The sequence below is a fragment of the Betta splendens genome, chromosome 9 (assembly GCF_900634795.4).
Source record: "Betta splendens chromosome 9, fBetSpl5.4, whole genome shotgun sequence".
In the NCBI taxonomy this organism is placed as follows: Eukaryota; Metazoa; Chordata; class Actinopteri; order Anabantiformes; family Osphronemidae; genus Betta; species Betta splendens.
The window spans coordinates 30,133,833-30,157,792 of NC_040889.2; the positions used below are offsets into that span (position 1 = coordinate 30,133,833).

At 38.4% G+C, this 23,960-nt stretch overlaps 1 protein-coding gene across 1 annotated transcript; it reads right to left on the reverse strand.

Annotated features, from left to right (window-relative positions):
* Positions 1 to 39: 39 nt before the first annotated feature.
* LOC114862288 (serine/threonine-protein phosphatase 2A catalytic subunit beta isoform) lies at positions 40 to 8,947 on the reverse strand. Its single transcript, XM_029162444.3, has 8 exons — positions 8,538 to 8,947; positions 7,398 to 7,436; positions 4,582 to 4,752; positions 2,790 to 2,963; positions 1,835 to 1,924; positions 1,459 to 1,620; positions 1,063 to 1,181; positions 40 to 745 (listed from the first exon to the last, which is right to left on the reverse strand). The coding sequence occupies exons 1-8, from the start codon at positions 8,637 to 8,639 to the stop codon at positions 673 to 675; spliced, it is 930 nt and encodes a 309-aa protein (XP_029018277.1). The 5' UTR covers positions 8,640 to 8,947; the 3' UTR covers positions 40 to 672.
* Between the last annotated feature and the right edge of the window lie 15,013 nt (positions 8,948 to 23,960).

Sequence of the window (23,960 nt, forward strand, 5' to 3'; positions counted from 1 at the left end):
TGAAGCAATAATCAAACCAATGAGACAGACGCAGCCCAGTAGTTCGTCAATGCGATATTTTATTTCACGTCTGTTGTCTTTATTCAAATTACAGTAATATACTTGCCGAGATGACCACCGGCTGCGGCCATTGGCAGCTAAAACTCACAGCTGTACTACTTGAAGCAAACTTTTTCCCCCTCGATTTTTAAAAATGATCTTGCAACAGAAAAAGCAGGTACTGTATGCATGAGATGTGTGATGTCAGGTAGGTCGGGTTTTAGTGCTGTTCTAAAGAAATAAAAAAAAAACAATCAACAGAAAAAGAAACTTTGCACGTTGTACAAGTTGTAAAAGGATAAGAATATGGCACATTTGGTCCACGTTGGTAGTTTTATTATCTCATCTTCAAACAGGTAATAAACAAAAAAACAAAAACAAAAAAAAAAAACAGACTATAATTGCGGGAGTTGTTTTCCAAGAAGCACAGCATTAATGACAACATATTGAAAACAACTGTTTAGGGGCCACTTTAAGCTTCTCTTTTTATTCAAATCTTATCAGCCAATTATTTCTATTCTTCCTGGTACAGTATCATCAATAATATCTCTTTTTCCATCCAAATGAGAAGGTGGGGCAGGGGGTGCAGAGAGGGTGGAGCTTCGTGGATGACTGACGGGATGGCATCAACATTCACAGGAAGTAGTCAGGAGTGCGTCTGGTCACGTGGGGCTCACCGCGGCGAGGAGCGGGGTCAAACTGAAGGCTGGTGAGGCATACAAGGTTGGTTACAGTGAGACGTCTATTGCTCCATCACAAAACATTTCAAAGATACAGTATGAACGCACCCTCTGCCCTTCAATACTGAATGTAATACAATAAAGACCACGTGTTCTACATGGCTAAGGGGAAAATGAAGTGGAAGCAGCGGAGCTGCTTAACTGCAGCTGTTAAAGTCTGCGCACTAGACCTTCAGCTTTAAGGCAGCGGAACTCTTTATTTTTCATGTTGCACACAAACTGTTATTTGATACAATCAGTAAATAACTCAACCTGACATTTTAACATCTTGAACAGAACTTACAAAGAGTATTTCAGAGTGTCGTCCAGTTCCATTATGGCTGCCTGGTTTCCACAGCGGTAGCAGTAGTTTGGAGCACTAAAGATGGTCACCACGTTCTTGTCATGGCCCCAGTTGTAGCCCTGAGTACACAACATGCATCAGGTGATTTCAGTAGTACACAAGTACACAAGTCAGCATGACATGCAATAAAATACCACATCAAATACTTAAGACTTCAGGTCATGACAGGTCAGACAGTAAGAGTGGTAGCATTGGCTTCAGTTGAACACCATCTGAACCATAGCGTGATCAATTTGCGCTTTATTGTACTACATTGTCATGAAAAAACTGGGCTGCTTTAAGACCCTCCATCTGTATCTACAAATATCACCACATTCTTTAGATTTGACAGCTAACCTCCATGACCAGCTGATGGGCACGGGACACCAGGGTGAGGCCATTGGCGTGGTTGAAGGTTTCAGAGATGTCCTGTCCAAAGGTGTATCCAGCACCTCGAGGAGAGATCCCCCACCCGCCACGATCATCTGGGTCCGACCACAGCAGGTCGCACATTGGGCCCTAAGTACCAGGGCAGCACAGTCACACTCAAAAGCTCTCAGCCATAGATGTAGTAATTTAACATTATACATCAAATGAGCCATGTAGCTTCACTTTCATGTACAGGTCAGAGTGAAGGAAGGATTCTGCTTGAAATCATTTGAACTAGTCACAGACAGACTATAAAAGCTAGCTCGCAAAGCATTCCAACAAGTTGTGCTGTGCGTGGGAGTACCTCATGTGGAACTTCTTGCAGACGGTCCAAAGCTCGTATATGATCCAGAGTGTCTATGGAGGGAGACAAGCCTCCATGGAGACAGAAGATCTGAAACAAAATAGGGATAATGTTAAGAAGTGCAACTCAGGGTTATATTATTAAAAAAATATATCCAAATCTTGATCCCCAGGAGCACCATCAAATCTATCATAAACAAATGGAAGGAACATTGCACAGAGACGGCTGCCCACCAAAACTCCCTGACCGGCAAAGAGGGCATTAATCAGAGGCAGCACTGAGACCAAAGGTAACGCTAGAGGAGCTGCGGGGTTCCACAGCAGAGACTGTGGTGTCTGTCCATAAGACAACAATAAGCCGTACACTCCATAGCATTGGGCTTTATGGCAGAGTGGCCAGAAAAAAAAGCTATTACTTTCAAAAAACAACATGGCACATTTTGAATTTGCATGTGGGAGACTCGCAGGATGTATGAAGAAAGGTGCTCTGGTTTGATGAGACTAAAATTGAACTTATCAGCCATCAAAGAAAACAATGCCTAGCACAAACCCAACATATCACCCAAAGAACACCATCCCCACAGTGAAAAGATTGCTATTCACAAGCACAAACCATCCTACCTGATGGAGCTGGAGCAGTTTTGCACTACTTGTTGTTTGCTTCACAATAAAAAAATAAAAACATCTTCAAAGTTGTGGGCATATTCTGTAAATTATATTATGCAAATACTCAATTCACAATCCATGTTAACTCCAGGTTGTGAGGCACCAAAACGCGCAAAATGCCAAGGGGGTTGAATACTTTGACAAGGTACTGTATCTATTTCCGTGGTTGACAAGCTGACAGTTAATGAAGTATTAACAGAGGAACAGTAACCAAACACGAGGCTGCTGCCAACGACACCCACAGGTCAGCGATAGTATGTCAACACAAACAAACTGACTGATCCTCCCACCTGTCCATCGACCAGTGCAGTGAGCGGCAGGTAGTCAAACAGGTCTGTGAAGTACTTCCAGACATTGGCGTTGCCGTACTTCCTCAGGCATTCGTCATAGAAGCCATAGACCTGTGTGATCTGCCGTGACTCATGGTTCCCTCGCAGGATGGTGATTCTCTCCTGGAACCGAACCTGACGGACAAGAGCAATTAGAATTACAAAGAAATTGAACTGGAAATGTAGCAAATCTGGGGTTTAGTAATGAATTCATCTAAAGCTTTAACCAACTGTCTCCACTTAAACACCGGCCTCTGGCGTCAATAATCCGCAGACATCATCGTGTACTCAATTCAATAGCAGCCCCACGCAGCTCACTGACCATAGCAGGACAAGAGAACCTAAAGCACAACTCGGGTGGACGCTTTTCAAAGGATGGAAGGCTGCAACAACAAATCAATATAATCGATAATAATTTTCCATTATCAGGGCTTCTCATTTTATGGTGCAGCGTGACGACAAAATGACGCAGACGCTGGCAAAATGGCAGTGAAAATGGATCAAATAATCAAGCAACTAGAAAAAGGCTGGGTCCTAATTCTTCATCTGCATTAAATATTAACCTGCAACCTTAACAGTAACCTGCAAGTTATGCAGAACTCGTGGTTTGTAAAGCACAGTAGAAGAAAACAATGTCCTGGATGTAGCAGCTGTAACAAACGCTATGTATCCGTCACGTGACGACACTTTATTAGTTGCTCCTGTCGCTGTAGTACTTGAACTTGAACCTTGCATTATTCGCAGGTTAACATTGTCTTTGTTTAATATTTATTGCTCAGATGACGAAACTACTGTAGGGTGCAGCCTTACTCCTGCTGACAGTTAATCCATTTTCTGTGTAAAAAATTAGTTCGCATAATGAGCTGGCTCCATAGTGATGAACGGCGCCACCACAGAAAAGTGCAACTTAAAACAGTGCAGACACTAAATGTAACAGCAGCATTAAAATATGACGACATGGTTTTTAGTGGTTGTCACGGTTGCCTCAGAGCCAAAAGGAGCCGAGCAGTCACTGCAGTTTACAGGTGTCTGTTCCCGTGTCTTCTCCCACAGTCAGGTGAATGGAGCTGCTGCAGATTGTCACAAGAAAACAACAAAACTCTATGCTTTGTTTGTTTATTTATATTTTGGATTTTAAGTCTTAATATTCGAACACCCGCCTTTGTGTTTTGAAATTTAAGGAGTTCAAATTTAGAATAAGTAAAACATCAAATATTTGACGTTTTGCTAGAAAACACAAAAGTAATATTACTTTTGTTTTTTCGATGATTCAAACAAATAATCGACAGATTAATTGATTATCAAAATAATCGTTAGCTGCCCTAGTGTGTATTAAACCACAGCCAAGATAAACAATAATGTTCGAGTGGCTGAAGTGACCAAAAATAAAGCTACTTGTGTGACACAAGCGTGTTAAAACCACAAGCTGTAGCGGAGGAGCCCTGCAGGCCTCTGTCGGGTGTAGGCGTTTTTAGGCTGAGCCACTCACATTTCACAGAAGAACATAACTGGTGCATTCTTTACAGGGAGTTTCAGCAACAGCTTCATCTGCGTTGCTTTTACCTGACAGACAATCTACTGTAATCAAAGCATTATAGCTCAACTTTGTACTTTGTCTAAGGACAACCATCCTCATACTAGATGGATTTTGGCTGATGTCACTGGGACGGGACAGGATACATGAGACTGGCTAATTGATTTAAAGCCTTTATAAAAACCCACTGAGGCATTACAGTTAACAAACAGCGTTTACCTTTAACGTGACGAGCAGCGTGACTGTCTCCACAGAGTAGTAGCCTCTGTCAACATAGTCTCCCATGAACAGGTAGTTGGTGTCAGGAGATTTGCCTCCAATCTTGAAGAGCTCCATCAGGTCGTGGAACTGACCATGAACATCGCCACACACCGTCACCGGGCATCGCACCTGAGGAGACAGGCAACATCAGCACAGGGTCATCGCCACTGAACAGACACAGCAGCTCAACAGTGGGAAAGAACCACAAACGTAAAATTAGCCTGTAAGGCTTTAACTCAGCTCTGACTATTCTTCTGAATAGAAAAACAAACTGTAAATAGAAGCTCATACAGAAGAATAAGCATGAAGAATGAGGTCAAGACCTAAACATCCTGCACTTTTCATACGTTTGTCATATTTGTATTTGTTATTCTTAACAATAAATAAACTAAACGTGACCTGTAGGAGGCCAAAAGTAGATTATAAAAAAGGTGAAGTTATCATTTCAATAAAGACACGAAAACATGCTGCACATTACTGATTTCTATGTTTCATTATTTGTATAGATTATTTCACTGTATCACAGCTGCTCTTAATAAACAGAACAGGGTGTCTTTTAATTATAGATAACTAATATATGATCAGGCATGGTGGCTAAAGCTCTGAAAAAAAGATGCTGATCCTCAGATGTCAACTTTGAAAACAGGGTCTGCTGCACCGTGGTTAAAGGAATACTCAATGCTCAATTTTCAGTGAGCGATGACCCATATTTAAGAATGAAGGAACACTCAGCTTACTCTATAATTTCTACGCAGAAAAATGATGATTTATTCCTCTGCATTAAGTCACCAGGTCAGTTGAAGATGATGTAAAACACAACATTCTCAACTGCTCTGGCCACTTTCCGGGGGCTCACAGACTACAACTAGTGCTTCCTGGTTTCCTCCGTATCTGCCCCAGCTGGAGCGCAACTGGTGCCAGCCATTGTTTTTCCTCACATACAACACCGATATTTAATGGCCTTAGGATTGTTCAGGATGCAGCGAGTTCTACAGTGTATTAGTACAGTCTGATATTCGTGGTTACTTGTATGGGCCAGAGTGCAGAGCTAGCTTACATTGCTAATATTAGCCTGTGCATTAATTTGGGTGGCAGCAACTCTAATACTAATTTAATAATTCATTTCATCCTTTTGTAGGTAATATCCGCCGGTCGCGTATCGTCACAGAGACCGTTGGGAGTGACAAATGTCTTGTTGTTCCAGCCACTAACAGCAGATGAAGAAAAGAAGAGGGTTTTGGCTAATTGAACAATCTGTGGCTTTCTAACAACTGTCTGCTTTGATTCGAAATAAAAAGCTGCTGAATGACTTAGAAACGATGTCTTTATTCAAACACACTTAAGATATAACCTTTTGTCAAAAGCATAAAGCAATGTCCCAACGTTTGTCTGTAAGCTGGAGGAGTTACAAGCCCTGCAGTCAGGTATGTTCCAATCAATGAAGGTTGGGAGGCTCGTCTTAGCGCATTCTGTGTGTTGTAGGATTTGACCATTTTCAGCCACAACACAATACTGCTGTTTTTTCCACTTTTCTCTAGACACAGATCAACCACAGTAAACGTTTTTGCACCTTTTGGCTAAGAAAATATCCAATTTTCATAAAACAACTTGCTTTTTAGCTGTAAAGTATTCCTTTAAAGCCCTCAATATATTTCATTTATAGTTATTTACAATGCTTGTTCCGTTTGGTTCACTTGTGGGTTGAGACAACTTTGACAGACCATAAGGTGATTGTGCAGAGGGAGGTAACAGCAGCAGTAATAGGAACTATAAAGCATCCCCCTATGGATTGTTTGCTGCCAGTGTAATTATTAAGAGGTAAATGTTGCGGGCAAGAAAACTGGACTGGCACAGTTTTATAGGATTAAAAATTCCAGTAATATTTCAAAATGTAATACTTTTCATTCCATTACATGATTATACTGAACTTACAACAACACAATATTGTGTCTGTACAATTACCACAATCATTTGACATTGGCTTCTAATATTCGTCAACTAAGGCAAATATCAATCTGAAAAGAAAAACAATTCTTATACTTTTTCTTAGACTTATACTTGTTGTCTCACTACACTTAATAAACACAGTCAACCACCACAGAGTTACACTAAATGTCTATGCAATGGAAATTGCATAGAAAAAAACACTTGTGCTGAACTACAAAAACAATGAACCAAATTTCATCAGCACATAGAGTTAAGAACTGCTTGTAAAGAAGAAAGTGTGCGAGCTCAGCAGACGCAGTTTGCAGTGTAAACAGGGTGTGATTTTGTTCAGACTGTGGAGACATTTTCACTTCCACACACACCCGAAGGAAAAACACTGAAAATACACACACCCTTGATTCTTCTCCAAAATGTGGAAACAAACACACTTTGTTCAAGTGAAACAATCTTTTCTTTAAGATACACTTTGGTTTGTGACTAAGCACTAATGTCTTCATCGACTATGGATCTTATTTATAACAACCTGCACCGGCAGGTCTTCATTTGTGGTAACCCAATTCTGACAGAACACAAACCAGTTTTTAGTGTTGCTTACTTACGTAACAATACCTCATGCATTACCTGAAATAACACTGGCGAAAGCTATGTTTTACTAACGATAAGTAATTGTTCCAGCAAAAACACTAAATGTGATCTTAATCCAATTCTCTGTTTCCTTTACACATTTGATACTGTGGCACCCGACATAACAGCTGTGCGTGGCTGGAAACTAATTATTATAGGTTTGTGGTGACAAAGACGACTCAGATGGCAAGAAGAAATCTCACCTCCTGAACATTTGACTCCTTGGTCAGAATCTCCTTGGCCTAAGGGAAAAAACAAAGATCGTTTAATTTTATTGATCTGACATCTTTTTTCCTACTACATCTCAGATAAACCGATCAAGTGACATGACAAAGTGCAAATGTTTTAACCCCGTGAGCTAGATAGATTACTTTAACGTGTTGAGGCCTGCAGCTTGAAAAATCTACCGCAATGAGAAATATGGTCGGCGGTCTATTAAAGATTCTCTACATGTTTTTCGGTTTAATGTGTTCGAGTTTTATAACGAGACCAGCAGGATAAATCACGGTTACTCGTTAGGAGCAGCTAAACGTCATGGGTTCCACTAATAATCGTTATGTTAGGCTGTGTTGCTCCATGAAGCCCATTCCTACATTAAAGCGTCTACTCCGATCTTTAACAGTCGTCCATATTTCACTGGTCACATATTCAACGTCGTTCTCTGGGTTTTGCTCACAGACCGGCGGTTCTTCGTTTCCTTCTCACAGAAAGGGGGATGTGCAGTTCTTCGGTAATGTGCTTTTGGCCTTTTATGTAAAGACGCGTTATAACAACACTGAAGGTCAATAGTGAGCAAAATGTTCCGTACGAGTTACTTTAAAGGCTGAGGCACACCTGAAGTGACGTCTGACAGGTTTATGCAATAAAAACCGGATCGATCAATAAAGGGTGCGGTGCAAAGCAGTGCATCACCACTTGTGTTTACCCTCTAAACAAACGACATGAACGCCAGATCTGAATATGTGACATGCTGGTCTGTGCTCGGAAATCAATAGTACATAAGCAGGCTATAAAATGGGCCTCGTCTATTTGCTAGTAAAGTAGCGAGAGCTGCGAAGCATAGGCCTGTTCGCCCAGAAACCACGGACTCCCTGGGAACTAAAGACAGAAACGCGGCTTAGAAGGGTGGAACTGGGGCCCGGCCAAACGTACGAGATTTACAAACGGCCTTGGTGTCAAAGCCAAGCGACCTTAGGGTGACTGATCAAAAATGGGGCAAATAATAGCCGCGTTGCCATTGCCTCGTTGCAGAAATTAGTCGGGGCCGCTTTCTCGACATAGGCCACATAGAGATCGAGGTCGATTGACTCATAATTAAATTGTAGTTTTTGTAAATCACTTACCTTCTCACAGAGCGTCCTGACTTGGTTTTCCGATAACTGCTTACACTCATTTAGCTGTTCGATCCATTGGTCTAATTCTTTAGTAAAAGATTTGTCTTCCATGACAGCCGCTGTGGCCTGCTAAGCTAAGTTAGCTACCTGAAAAAACAAACTAGCCTGTGTCTCGCTGCTTTAGCCTCTAGCTCGTCGTATTGTTAACCCGATCTAGTCCCGCCAAATCGGTTGAAATTTTTATTATAAGACCTAAAAATAGTTAGATGTTTAATTAAATTCTATCATCATAAATAACAACCGTCAAGATACCGACGTTTAAAACCAGTTTTTATGGGGAATGGGAGTCAAAAGAGCCTTAAGTACCCGATGCGGCAGATGTCCGCGGCGTCGCAGCGGCTAGCCGATTTGCTAAAACAGCTAGCTACAATAACATCCGGGCATTTCGGGAGTGCGCAGACGCGATTCATTAGCGACACCGTGTGGACGAATTCTGTTGTGCTAAAAAAAACAATGGTTAACAAAATAAAGTTCTGCTGAGATTAAGCAGGAGGAATCTAAACGATAACTGAATATTTATTATGGTACCATTACATACTGTATGCCACTTACACAGGAAACACACAGAAAGGGGAACACAGAAAATTAGGCTTTAGTAGTTTATGTCTAATGTTTGGTTTTACATGTCTTTTGGGGTTGTTTAATGCTTTATCTGCTGAGGAAACATGTTCTTTTACATTGAAGGGTATTTCTTTTGTCGAAATATAATGACCACACGTGTCCACATATCCTATAACGCTTATCTGGTGACCTTATGATATTGTATTAATATGCTCTTCTTATTTTAATTATGATTGTAATTTTTCTATCATTGGAATGCCTGCCGTTTGTAAGCTATAGCTCTGGTTGGGCGGTGCTCGCCTCCAGCCAGTAAATTAAAAGAGAAAGATGTTCCGCCTTCCTGTTCTGGTGTACTCCGTGGTAGTAACCAAGCGCTCTAGGTGGTTGTGGAGATGGCGAAATCGAAGCCTCATGAATCACTGAGCAACTATGACACAGTAGTACTGAAATCGACACATTGCTCGACACCATCACGACACAGTCAGAACAGCGACATCTGCTGGTTGTGCGTGAGAACTGCTTGAGCAGACTGACCATCAAACCCTCTCTGATACGTGGTTGTTCAGGATCACAGTCCATGTTTTATTGTCAAATAAAACTTAATTATTCAAAGGTGTGTAATTGTGTTTCTCTCTGGATAATAATGTATAAGTAGCCTTGATGTGGCAAATATGTTTGATGTCCGATGTTATTAGAGCTGTATTTGTTCTTCGGCAACTTTGCCTTTATTAATACATTGAGGAGACATGTTTGTCCGTTAGTTTAATCAAAGACCTTTATTTCATTTTATTTTTCCACAGAACATGACTTTAATCACATTCTCACCACCTCTCCAGCTTTAGAGAGGAGCCGTTTGCACGGCACTGATGTCTGACTAATAAAGATATCATATTGGAATTGCGACTTGTCAAAATGTAGTTTTAGTCTTTAATTAGTGGGAGAGCTGAACAGCTCTCACACTATTGAGATCTTCGCTCTTTATCACAGTGAATGCTGCAAAGCACTGTATTGTTTTTCTAAGCTTTATCACAGTGAATGCTGCAAAGCATTCACTGTATTGTTTTTCTAAGCTTTATCACAGTGAATGCTGCAAAGCATTCACTGTATTGTTTTTCTAAGCTTTATCACAGTGAATGCTGCAAAGCATTCACTGTATTGTTTTTCTAAGCTTTATTATCACAGTGAATGCTGCAAAGCATTCACTGTATTGTTTTTCTAAGCTTTATTATTATTAGTGGGAGAGCTGAACAGCTCTCACACTATTGATATCTTCGCTCTTTATTAGTGGGAGAGCTGAACAGCTCTCACACTATTGATATCTTCGCTCTTTATTAGTGGGAGAGCTGAACAGCTCTCACACTATTGAGATCTTCGCTCTTTATTAGTGGGAGAGCTGAACAGCTCTCGCACTATTGAGATCTTCGCTCTTTATTAGTGGGAGAGCTGAACAGCTCTCACACTATTGTTATCTTCGGTCTTTATTATTATTATTATTCTTCTTCTACTTATTCCGCCCTTTTTTTGATTGCTATCTACTTTTTAACGCTTCATCGTAGAATCGTCGTTCAACTTTCTAAACGTGTGTCATCTTTAGGAGATGTGGGCTATTACTTTTTATGTTTTCAGCTTTTCAACTTTTAATGTTATTCAACTTTTTTCATCGTTTTTTTATAATGGTCGTCTATGGGAATCATCGTTCAACTTTTTGTCAACTTCCCTCTTTTCATCAGCGTCTATCATCGTCATACTTTGGCGTAGAAACGTCATTTCAACTTCAAAAGCGTCCATCATCGCTCAACTTTCTCCTCGTAAATCAGCGTTGTCGTATCTTCTATACTTTTTGACTCGTGAACGTTTAAATATGGTGTGGTTTTTGTTAAATTTTCAGCTTTTCCATTAGTGTGTATTGGGTCAGTTAGAGTGCGTGATGTCACAGCTACAGTGAGAATGTGCGCTTTTTTAAGACAGAACTTCTGTCTCTAACTTGTCACTACAGCCACAATTTTTACTCTATCAACGTAATTATTTCACTAAATCGTAGTCATACTTGTCTTCTTTCTAATGATGTGTCTGGCTTTACCCTCAGACTTATACTTTAGTCGCTATCGACCTCAAAGCACAGAGAGATCCTGAAATTCTCCCATAGACTCTAATGATAATTTTTGGCAGACGTCTGGAGAAAAAAAAGGAGGAGACATATTTTGAAATTGCGACTGTGGCTACAAACGTTTGTCCTCAAACATAAAATTCACACCATTTGCTCATTGAAGCCTTGGGACTCGTAAAATGAAATAATTTTTGTGATAACTATCATGGTTTAGCTGGAACAAGCCTGTTTATACAGGGTGAAACTCTGCTTTTACAGAGCAGAGTGAGCCTGATTTTCCCGCCTTTCGTCTCCATGGCGACGGCGCAGCTGCAGATTTCACTGACAGGTCAAACTCCTGATGCTCAGTGTAGGCAGCAGTTTCATGCTTATTACTGATTACTCAACTACACTATTGGATTGTGTAGTAATTAAGCACACACTTCCTCTAAATCCTTTCAAAATAAAAGCACCAAGCCAAATAATTAGCTTTAATAGCAATATTTCTGCTTTTAGATGGGTAATTATGACTATTTAAAGATACATTAACAGTTTAGTAATTACCCACACATGCTTCCTATACGTCCTTTCAAAATAAAAGCACCAATGCAATTTATTAGCTTTAGCTGCACTGTTTTTGCCTTTGAATGGTTAATTATGATTATTTAAAGACTAATTAACAGGTACGCTATTACCCCCACACATTTCCTCTAAATCCTTTCAAAATAAAAGCACCAATTACAATTTATTACCTTTTAATGGCAAGATTGATTAGAACATTTCTGGTTCTGAATACTTACCAATTTTTAATGAGACTATTTAAGAGTTCAGCAAATAACCACTCACACTTATTAGGGTGCTTTTATTCTGAAAGGGCTTAATCTAAATTTTTTGCTTTAATAGGGCTATTCTTGCTAGTGAATGATAAATTATGACTATCTAATGACTATTTTATAGTTTAGTAATCACTCACACACAACCTCTAAATCCTTTCAAAATAAAAGCAACAATGTAATTTATTACCCTAAATGGCAAGATTTTTGTTTCTGACTGGTAAATTTTTAATAGTTATTAAACTATTATTTTTTATTTGCTATTATTTTATTTTTATTTATTATTTAATTATTTACAAATACTTTCTTCAAATTAAAAAGCTAGTTAGCTAATTCATGATTGTCAACTTTTTAATATTTGACATCTTTTTACCTTGGTCAACTTTTGAATCATTGTCATATTTTTAATCTTGTCTTAGTGTGACCATGGTCATCTTTTTAATCATCATCTTTTTGATTGCCATCTTTTGTCATCGTTTTAATCTTTGTCAACGTTTTCTTGTTTTCATCGTTTTCATCGTTTTGCCGTAGTCAACTTTTGGACGTCAGCAGCTTAATCAGCGTTTGTCATCGTTGCGGCAGCAGATCAGCTCTCCCACGTAATTTCTCGAGAAATTACTTTTTCTAGTTATTATTATTCTTATTATTTCGCCCCGTTTTTCGGTCGCTATCTACTTCTCAACGCTTCATCGCAGAATCATCGTTCAACGTTCTAAACGTGCGTCATCGTTAGACGATGCAGGCTATTACTTTTCACGTTTTCAGCTTTTCAACTTTTAACGTTATTCATCATTTTCCGTCGTTTTTTTATAATGGTCGTCTATGGGAATCATCGTTCAACTTTTTGTCAACTTGCCTCTTTTCATCAGCGTCTATCATCGTCATACTTTGGCGTAGAAACGTCATTTTAACGTCAAAAGCGTCTATCATCTTTCAGCGTTCTCCGTGTAAATCAGCGTCCTCGTATCTTTTATAGTTTTTGACTTGTGAGCGTTTAAATATGGTGTGGTTTTTGTTAAATTTTCAGCTTTTCCATTAGTGTGTGTTGGGTCAGTTAGAGTGCGTGATGTCACAGCTACAGTGAGAAGGTGCGCCTTTTTAAGACAGAACTTCTGTCTCTAACTCGTCACTACAGCCACAATTTTTACTCTATCAACATAATTACTTCACTAAATCGTAGTCATACTTGTCTTCTTTCTAATGATGTGTCTGGAAATACCCTCAGACCTATACTTTAGTCGCTATCAACCTCAAAGCGCAGAGAGTTCCCGAAATTCTCCCATAGACACTAATGATAATTTTCGGCAGACGTCTGGGGAGAAAAACAGAGGAGACATATTTTGAAATTGCCACTGTGGCTACAAGCTTTTATCCTCAAACATAAAATTCACACCATTTGCTAATTGAAGCCTTGGGACTCGTAAAATGAAATAATTTTTGTGATAACTATCATGGTTTAGCTGGAACAAGCCTGTTTATACAGGGTGAAACTCTGCTTTTACAGAGCAGAGTGAGCCTGATTTTCCCGCCTTTCGTCTCCATGGCAACGGCGCAGCTGCAGATTTCACTGACAGGTCAAACTGCTGATGCTCAGTGTAGACAGCAGTTCCATGCTTATTACTGATTACTCAACTACACTATTGGATTGTGTAGTAATTAAGCACACACTTCCTATAAATCCTTTCAAAATAAAAGCACCAAGCCAAATAATTAGCTTTAATAGCAATATTTCAACTTTTAGATGGGTAATTATGGCTATTTAAAGATAGATTAACAGTTTAGTAATTACCCACACGTGCTTCCTCTACATCCTTTCAAAATAAAAGCACCAATGCCAATTATTAGCTTTAACTGCACTGTTTTTGCCTTTGAATGGGTAATTAAAGACTAATTGACAGTTACGCTATTACCCCCACACATTTCCTCTAAATCCTTTCAAAATAAAAGCACCAATTACAATTTATTACCTTTAATGGCAAGAATAATTAAAAAAATTTGTGGTTCTGAATACTTACCAATCGTTAATGGGACTACTTTAGAGTTCAGTAAATAGCCACTCAAACTTATTAGGGTGCTTTTATTCTGAAAGGGCTAAATCTAAATCTTTTGCTTTAATAGGGCTATTCTTGCTATTGAATGATAAATTATGACTATCTAATGACTATTTTATAGTTTAGTAATCGCCCACACACAACCTCTAAATCCTTTCAAAATAAAAGCACCAATGTAATTTATTACCTTAAATGGCAAGATTTTGTTTTCTGACTGGTAAATTTCTACTAGTTATTAAAATATTACACAGTTAGGTAATTATTTACAAATACTTTCTTCAAATCAAAAAGATAGTCAGCTTATTTATGATTGTCAACAATGCACATTGGTCAACCTTTTAATCTTTGACATCTTTTAACCTTGGTCAACTTTTGAATCATTGTCATCTCTTTAATATTGTCATAGTATGACCTTGGTCATCTTTTTAATCATCATCTTTTTAATCGCCATCTTTTGTCATCGTTTTAATCTTTGTCAACGTTTTCTCGTTTTCATCGTTTTCATCGTTTTGCCGTAGTCAACTTTTTGACGTCAGCAGCTTAATCAGCGTTTGTCATCGTTGCGGCAGCAGATCAGCTCTTCCACGTAATTTCTCGAGAAATTACTTTTTCTAGTTATTATTATTCTTATTATTTCGCCCGGTTTTTCGGTCGCTATCTACTTCTCAACGCTTCATCGCAGAATCATCGTTCAACGTTCTAAACGTGCGTAATCGTTAGACGATGCAGGCTATTACTTTTCACGTTTTCAGCTTTTCAACTTTTAACGTTATTCAACGTTTTCCGTCGTTTTTTTATAATGGTCGTCTATGGGAATCATCGTTCAACTTTCTGTCAACTTCCCTCTTTTCATCAGCGTCTATCATCGTCATACTTTGGCGTAGAAAACGTCATTTCAACGTCAAAAGCGTCTATCATCTTTCAACGTTCTCCGTGTAAATCAGCGTCCTCGTATCTTTTATAGTTTTCGACTTGTGAGCGTTTAAATATCGTGTGGTTTTTGTTAAATTTTCAGCTTTTCCATTAGTGTGTGTTGGGTCAGTTAGAGTGCGTGATGTCACAGCTACAGTGAGAAGGTGCGCTTTTTTAAGACAGAACTTCTGTCTCTAACTCGTCACTACAGCCACAATTTTTACTCTATCAACATAATTACTTCACTAAATCGTAGTCATACTTGTCTTCTTTCTAATGATGTGTCTGGATATACCCTCAGACCTATACTTTAGTCGCTATCAACCTCAAAGCGCAGAGAGATCCCGAAATTCTCCCATTGACTCTAATGATAATTTTTGGCAGACGTCTGGGGAGAAAAACACAGGAGACATATTTTGAAATTGCCACTGTGGCTACAAGCTTTTATCCTCAAACATAAAATTCACACCATTTGCTCATTGAAGCCTTGGGACTCGTAAAATGAAATAATCTTTGTGATAACTATCATGGTTTAGCTGGAACAAGCCTGTTTATACAGGGTGAAACTCTGCTTTTACAGAGCAGAGTGAGCCTGATTTTCCCGCCTTTCGTCTCCATGGCGACGGCGCAGCTGCAGATGTCACTGACAGGTCAAACTGCTGATGCTCAGTGTAGACAGCAGTTCCATGCTTATTACTGATTACTCAACTACACTATTGGATTGTGTAGTAATTAAGCACACACTTCCTCTAAATCCTTTCAAAATAAAAGCACCAAGCCAAATAATTAGCTTTAATAGCAATATTTCAACTTTTAGATGGGTAATTATGACTATTTAAAGATAGATTAACAGTTTAGTAATTACCCACACGTGCTTCCTCTACATCCTTTCAAAATAAAAGCACCAATGCCAATTATTAGCTTTAACTGCACTGTTTTTGCCTTTGAATGGGTAATTATGATTATTTAAAGACTAATTGACAGTTACGCTATTACCCCCACACATTTCCTCTAAATCCTTTCAAAATAAAAGCACCAATTACAATTTATTACCTTTAATGGCAAGATTGATTAGAAAATTTGTGGTTCTGAATACTTGCCAAACGTTATAGAGACTACTTTAGAGTTCAGTAAATAGCCACTCAAACTTATTAGGGTGCTTTTATTCTGAAAGGGCCAAATCTAAATCTTTTGCTTTAATAGGGCTATTCTTGCTATTGAATGATAAATTATGACTATCTAATACTATTTTATAGTTTAGTAATCGCCCACACACAACCTCTAAATCCTTTCAAAATAAAAGCACCAATGTAATTTATTACCTTAAATGGCAAGATTTTTGTTTCTGACTGGTAAATTTTTACTAGTTATTAAACTATTACACAGGTAATTATTTACAAATACTTTCTTCAAATTAAAAAGCTAGTCAGCTTATTTATGATTGTCAACAATGCACTCTGGTCAACTTTTTAATCTTTGATATATTTTTTACCTTGGTCAACTTTTGAATCATTGTCATATTTTAATCTTGTCTTAGTATGACATTGGTCATCTTTTTAATCATCTTTTTAATCGCCATCTTTTGTCATCGTTTTATTCTTTGTCAACGTTTTCTCGTTTTCATCACTTTGCCGTAGTCAACTTTTGGACGTACTCAACTTTTTGACGTCAGCAGCTTAATCAGCGTTTGTCATCGTTGCGGCAGCAGATCAGCTCTCCCACGTAATTTCTCGAGAAATTACTTTTTCTAGTTATTATTCTTATTATTTCGCCCCGTTTTTCGGTCGCTTTCATCGTCTCAACGCTTCGTCGTAGAATCGCCGTTCAACTTTCTAAATGTGTGTCGTCTTTAGGGGATGGGGGCTATTACTTTTCACATTTTCAGCTTTTCAACTTTTAACGTTATTCAACGTTTTTCGTCGTTTTTTTATAATGGTCGTCTATGGGAATCATCGTTCAACTTTTTGTCAACTTGCCTCTTTTCGTCAGCTTCTGTCATCGTCATACTTTGGCGTAGAAACGTCATTTCAACGTCAAAAGCGTTCTCCGTGTAAATCAGCGTCCTCGTATCTTTTATAGTTTTCGACTTGTGAGCGTTTAAATATGGTGTGGTTTTTGTTAAATTTTCAGCTTTTCCATTAGTGTGTATTGGGTCAGTTAGAGTGTGTGATGTCACAGCTACAGTGAGAAGGTGCGCTTTTTTAAGACAGAACTTCTGTCTCTAACTCGTCACTACAGCCACAATTTTTACTCTATCAACATAATTACTTCACTAAATCGTAGTCATACTTGTCTTCTTTCTAATGATGTGTCTGGATATACCCTCAGACCTATACTTTAGTCGCTATCAACCTCAAAGCGCAGAGAGATCCCGAAATTCTCCCATAGACTCTAATGATAATTTTCGGCAGACGTCTGGGGAGAAAAACAGAGGAGACATATTTTGAAATTGCCACTGTGGCTACAAGCTTTTATCCTCAAACATAAAATTCACACCATTTGCTCATTGAAGCCTTGGGACTCGTAAAATGAAATAATTTTTGTGATAACTATCATGGTTTAGCTGGAACAAGCCTGTTTATACAGGGTGAAACTCTGCTTTTACAGAGCAGAGTGAGCCTGATTTTCCCGCCTTTCGTCTCCATGGCGACGGCGCAGCTGCAGATTTTCACTGACAGGTCAAACTGCTGATGCTCAGTGTAGACAGCAGTTCCATGCTTGTTACTGATTACTCAACTACACTATTGGATTGTGTAGTAATTAAGCACACACTTCCTCTAAATCCTTTCAAAATAAAAGCACCAAGCCAAATAATTAGCTTTAATAGCAATATTTCAACTTTTAGATGGGTAATTATGACTATTTAAAGATAGATTAACAGTTTAGTAATTACCCACACGTGCTTCCTCTAAATCCTTTCAAAATAAAAGCACCAATGCCAATTATTAGCTTTAACTGCACTGTTTTTGCCTTTGAATGGGTAATTATGATTATTAATGGGTAATTAAAGACTAATTGACAGTTATGCTATTACCCCCACACATTTCCTCTAAATCCTTTCAAAATAAAAGCACCAATTACAATTTATTACCTTTAATGGCAAGATTGATTAGAAAATTTGTGGTTCTGAATACTTACCAATCGTTATATGGAGACTACTTTAGAGTTCAGTAAATAGACACTCAAACTTATTAGGGTGCTTTTATTCTGAAAGGGCTAAATCTAAATCTTTTGCTTTAATAGGGCTATTCTTGCTATTGAATGATAAACTATGACTATCTAATGACTATTTTATAGTTTAGTAATCGCCCACACACAACCTCTAAATCCTTTCAAAATAAAAGCACCAATGTAATTTATTACCTTAAATGGCAAGATTTTTGTTTCTGACTGGTAAATTTCTACTAGTTATTAAACTATTACACAGTAGGTAATTATTTACAAATACTTTCTTCAAATCAAAAAGATAGTCAGCTTATTTATGATTGTCAACAATGCACCTTGGTCAACTTTTTAATATTTTAAACGTGGTCAACTTTGAATCATTGTCATCTCTTTAATATTGTCATAGTATGACCTTGGTCATCTTTTTATCATCATCTTTTAATCGCCATCTTTTGTCATCGTTTTAATCTTTGTCAACGTTTTCTCGTTTTCATCATCGTTTTCATCGTTTTGGCCGTAGTCAACTTTTTGACGTCAGCAGCTTAATCAGCGTTTGTCATCGTTGCGGCAGCAGATCAGCTCTCCCACGTAATTTCTCGAGAAATTACTTTTTCTAGTTTTTCTTCTTATTCGCCCCGTTTTTTTCGGTCGCTTTCATCGTCTCAACGCTTCGTCGTAGAATCGCCGTTCAACTTTCTAAACGTGTGTCGTCTTTAGGGATGGGGGCTATTACTTTTCACATTTTCAGCTTTTCAAACTTTTAACGTTATTCAACGTTTTTCGTCGTTTTTTTATAATGGTCGTCTATGGGAATCATCGTTCAACTTTTTGTCAACTTGCCTCTTTTCGTCAGCTTCTGTCATCGTCATACTTTGGCGTAGAAAACGTCATTTCAACGTCAAAAGCGTCTATCATCTTTCAGCGTTCTCCGTGTAAATCAGCGTCCTCGTATCTTTTATAGTTTTCGACTTGTGAGCGTTTAAATATGGTGTGGTTTTTGTTAAATTTTCAGCTTTTCCATTAGTGTGTATTGGGTCAGTTAGAGTGGCGTGATGTCACAGCTACAGTGAGAAGGTGCGCTTTTTTAAGACAGAACTTCTGTCTCTAACTCGTCACTACAGCCACAATTTTTACTCTATCAACATAATTACTTCACTAAATTGTAGTCATACTTGTCTTCTTTCTAATGATGTGTCTGGATATACCCTCAGACCTATACTTTAGTCGCTATCAACCTCAAAGCGCAGAGAGATCCCGAAATTCTCCCATAGACTCTAATGATAATTTTCGGCAGACGTCTGGGGAGAAAAACAGAGGAGACATATTTTGAAATTGCCACTGTGGCTACAAGCTTTTATCCTCAAACATAAATTCACACCATTTGCTCATTGAAGCCTTGGGACTCGTAAAATGAAATAATTTTTGTGATAACTATCATGGTTTAGCTGGAACAAGCCTGTTTATACAGGGTGAAACTCTGCTTTTACAGAGCAGAGTGAGCCTGATTTTCCCGCCTTTCGTCTCCATGGCGACGGCGCAGCTGCAGATTTCACTGACAGGTCAAACTGCTGATGCTCAGTGTAGACAGCAGTCCCATGCTTATTACTGATTACTCAACTACACTATTGGATTGTGTAGTAATTAAGCACACACTTCCTCTAAATCCTTTCAAAATAAAAGCACCAAGCCAAATAATTAGCTTTAATAGCAATATTTCAACTTTTAGATGGGTAATTATGACTATTTAAAGATAGATTAACAGTTTAGTAATTACCCACACGTGCTTCCTCTACATCCTTTCAAAATAAAAGCACCAATGCCAATTATTAGCTTTAACTGCACTGTTTTTGCCTTTGAATGGGTAATTATGATTATTAATGGGTAATTAAAGACTAATTGACAGTTATGCTATTACCCCCACACATTTCCTCTAAATCCTTTCAAAATAAAAGCACCAATTACAATTTATTACCTTTAATGGCAAGATTGATTAAAAAAATTGTGGTTCTGAATACTTACCAATCGTTAATGGGACTACTTTAGAGTTCAGTAAATAGACACTCAAACTTATTAGGGTGCTTTTATTCTGAAAGGGCTAATTCTAAATCTTTTGCTTTAATAGGGCTATTCTTGCTATTGAATGATAAACTATGACTATCTAATGACTATTTTATAGTTTAGTAATCGCCCACACACAACCTCTAAATCCTTTCAAAATAAAAGCACCAATGTAATTTATTACCTTAAATGGCAAGATTTTTGTTTCTGACTGGTAAATTTCTACTAGTTATTAAACTATTACACAGTTAGGTAATTATTTACAAATACTTTCTTCAAATCAAAAAGATAGTCAGCTTATTTATGATTGTCAACAATGCACCTTGGTCAACTTTTTAATATTTTAAAACGTGGTCAACTTTTGAATCATTGTCATCTCTTTAATATTGTCATAGTATGACCTTGGTCATCTTTTTAATCATCATCTTTTTAATCACCATCTTTTGTCATCGTTTTAATCTTTGTCAACGTTTTCTCGTTTTCATCGTTTTCATCGTTTTGCCGTAGTCAACTTTTTGACGTCAGCAGCTTAATCAGCGTTTGTCATCGTTGCGGCAGCAGATCAGCTCTCCCACGTAATTTCTCGAGAAATTACTTTTTCTAGTTTTTCTTCTTATTTCGCCCCGTTTTTCGGTCGCTTTCATCGTCTCAACGCTTCGTCGTAGAATCGCCGTTCAACTTTCTAAACGTGTGTCGTCTTTAGGAGATGGGGGCTATTACTTTTCACGTTTTCAGCTTTTTTAACTTTTAACGTTATTCAACGTTTTTCGTCGTTTTTTTATAATGGTCGTCTATGGGAATCATCGTTCAACTTTTTGTCAACTTGCCTCTTTCGTCAGCTTCTGTCATCGTCATACTTTGGCGTAGAAACGTCATTTCAACGTCAAAAGCGTCTATCATCTTTCAGCGTTCTCCGTCTAAATCAGCGTCCTCGTATCTTTATAGTTTTCGACTTGTGAGCGTTTAAATATGGTGTGGTTTTTGTTAAATTTTCAGCTTTTCCATTAGTGTGTATTGGGTCAGTTAGAGTGCGTGATGTCACAGCTACAGTGAGAAGGTGCGCTTTTTAAGACAGAACTTCTGTCTCTAACTCGTCACTACAGCCACAATTTTTACTCTATCAACATAATTACTTCACTAATCGTAGTCATACTTGTCTTCTTTCTAATGATGTGTCTGGATATACCCTCAGACCTATACTTTAGGTCGCTATCAACCTCAAAGCGCAGAGAGATCCCGAAATTCTCCCATAGACTCTAATGATAATTTTCGGCAGACGTCTGGGGAGAAAAACAGAGGAGACATATTTTGAAATTGCCACTGTGGCTACAAGCTTTTATCCTCAAACATAAAATTCACACCATTTGCTCATTGAAGCCTTGGGACTCGTAAAATGAAATAATTTTTGTGATAACTATCATGGTTTAGCTGGAACAAGCCTGTTTATACAGGGTGAAACTCTGCTTTTACAGAGCAGAGTGAGCCTGATTTTCCCGCCTTTCGTCTCCATGGCGACGGCGCAGCTGCAGATTTCACTGACAGGTCAAACTGCTGATGCTCAGTGTAGACAGCAGTTCCATGCTTATTACTGATTAGTCAACTACACTATTGGATTGTGTAGTAATTAAGCACGCACTTCCTCTAAATCCTTTCAAAATAAAAGCACCAAGCCAAATAATTAGCTTTAATAGCAATATTTCAACTTTTAGATGGGTAATTATGACTATTTAAAGATAGATTAACAGTTTAGTAATTACCCACACATGCTTCCTCTACATCCTTTCAAAATAAAAGCACCAATGCCAATTATTAGCTTTACCTGCACTGTTTTTGCCTTTGAATGGGTAATTATGATTATTTAAAGACTAATTGACAGCTACGCTATTACCCCCACACATTTCCTCTAAATCCTTTCAAAATAAAAGCACCAATTACAGTTTATTACCTTTAATGGCAAGATTGATTAGAAAATGTCTGGTTCTGAAAACTTACCAATCGTTAATGAGACTACTTTAGAGTTCAGTAAATAACCACTCACACTTATTAGGGTGCTTTTATTCTGAAAGGGCTTAATCTAAATCTTTTGCTTTAATAGGGCTATTCTTGCTATTGAATGATAAATTATGACTATCTAATGACTATTTTATAGTTTAGTAATAACTCACACACAACCTCTAAATCCCTTCAAAATAAAAGCACCAATGTAATTTATTACCCTAAATGGCAAGATATTTGATTCTGACTGGTAAATTTTTAATAGTTATTAAACTATTACATAGTTAGGTAATTATTTACAAATACTTTCTTCAAATCAAAAAGCTAGTCAGCTTATTTATGATTGTCAACAATGCACCTTGGTCAACTTTTTAATCTTTGACATCTTTTAACCGTGGTCAACTTTTGAATCATTGTCATCTCTTTAATATTGTCATAGTATGACCTTGGTCATCTTTTTAATCATCATCTTTTTATTCGCCATCTTTTGTCATCGTTTTAATCTTTGTCAACGTTTTCTCGTTTTCATCGTTTTCATCGTTTTGCCGTAGTCAACTTTTGGACGTAGTCAACTTTGTGACGTCAGCAGCTTAATCAGCGTTTGTCATCGTTGCGGCAGCAGATCAGCTCTCCCACGTAATTTCTCGAGAAATTACTTTTTCTAGTTACATTTTGAATTTGTCATAAATACATATGATATCTGTAATGTGAAACTTGTCTATCTTCTAGATCATCTATCATCTTATAGATCATCTGCGGACCGCTTGCCACGTCTATAAAGCTCTCACAATGTGAGAGAGTAGACTCTTACAAGTACCTGGGCGTGCATCTGAACAATAAACTGGACTGGACTCATAACATGGATGCACTGTACAGGAAGGGTCAGAGCAGACTCTACCTGCTGAGGAGACTGCGGTCTTTTGGAGTGAGGGGGCCACTCCTGAAGACCTTCTATGACTCTGTGGTGGCATCAGCCGTCCTGTACGGTGTGGTCTGCTGGGGCGGCAGCATCACAGTGAGGGACAGGAAGAGATTGGACAGGATCATCAAGAAGTCCAGCTCTGTCCTGGGCTGCACTCTGGACACGGTGCAGGAGGTGGTGAGAGAAGGGTCCTGGCTAAACTGACATCCATCATGGACCAGGACTCTCACCCACTGGAGGACTCACTGTCTGCTCTGGAGAGCAGCTTCAGTAGCAGACTGATCCACCCTCGCTGTGTGAAGGAGAGATATCGTAGATCCTTCCTACCTGCTGCTGTCAGACTGTACAATCAGAACTGTTGACCACGTCTCACCACAGTCACTCACCCACTGCATCAGTGGTTTATATAGCAACCTGCTCTGCACAATATTTGTGTAAATCTGTGAACAATCATGTATATTGTTACGGGTACAAATCTTATACCCATTACTGTGCAATAACCCTGCAATGACCTCATACTCACTCTAACTGTACTGTACTGCTTTGTACTGTGCCAACACAAACTGTTCTGTACCTGTATTCTCGCTCATCTGTACTGCTGTTGTGAGACGTAATTTCCCCACTGCGGGACTATTAAAGGTTTTCTTATTCTTATTCTTATTCTTACATATTAAAACAACAGTTCAAACTGCACATAAGCCGCTCGGCAGTCACGTGACGTATCGACGCCTCTTGCTCTCCTTGGTCACGTGATTCGGAACGCGCTCGAGCTTCTGCTTGACGACACTT

Coding starts and splice junctions, on each gene's coding strand:
- LOC114862288 (XM_029162444.3), bottom strand. CDS start 8,639: ATGGAAGACAAATCTTTTACTAAAGAATTAGACCAATGGATCGAACAG. Junction 1,621..1,834: donor TGCAAGAAGTTCCACATGAG/GTACTCCCACGC, acceptor CCTGGTACTTAG/GGCCCAATGTGCGACCTGCT. Junction 746..1,062: donor GACACTCTGAAATACTCTTT/GTAAGTTCTGTT, acceptor ATGCCTCACCAG/CCTTCAGTTTGACCCCGCTC.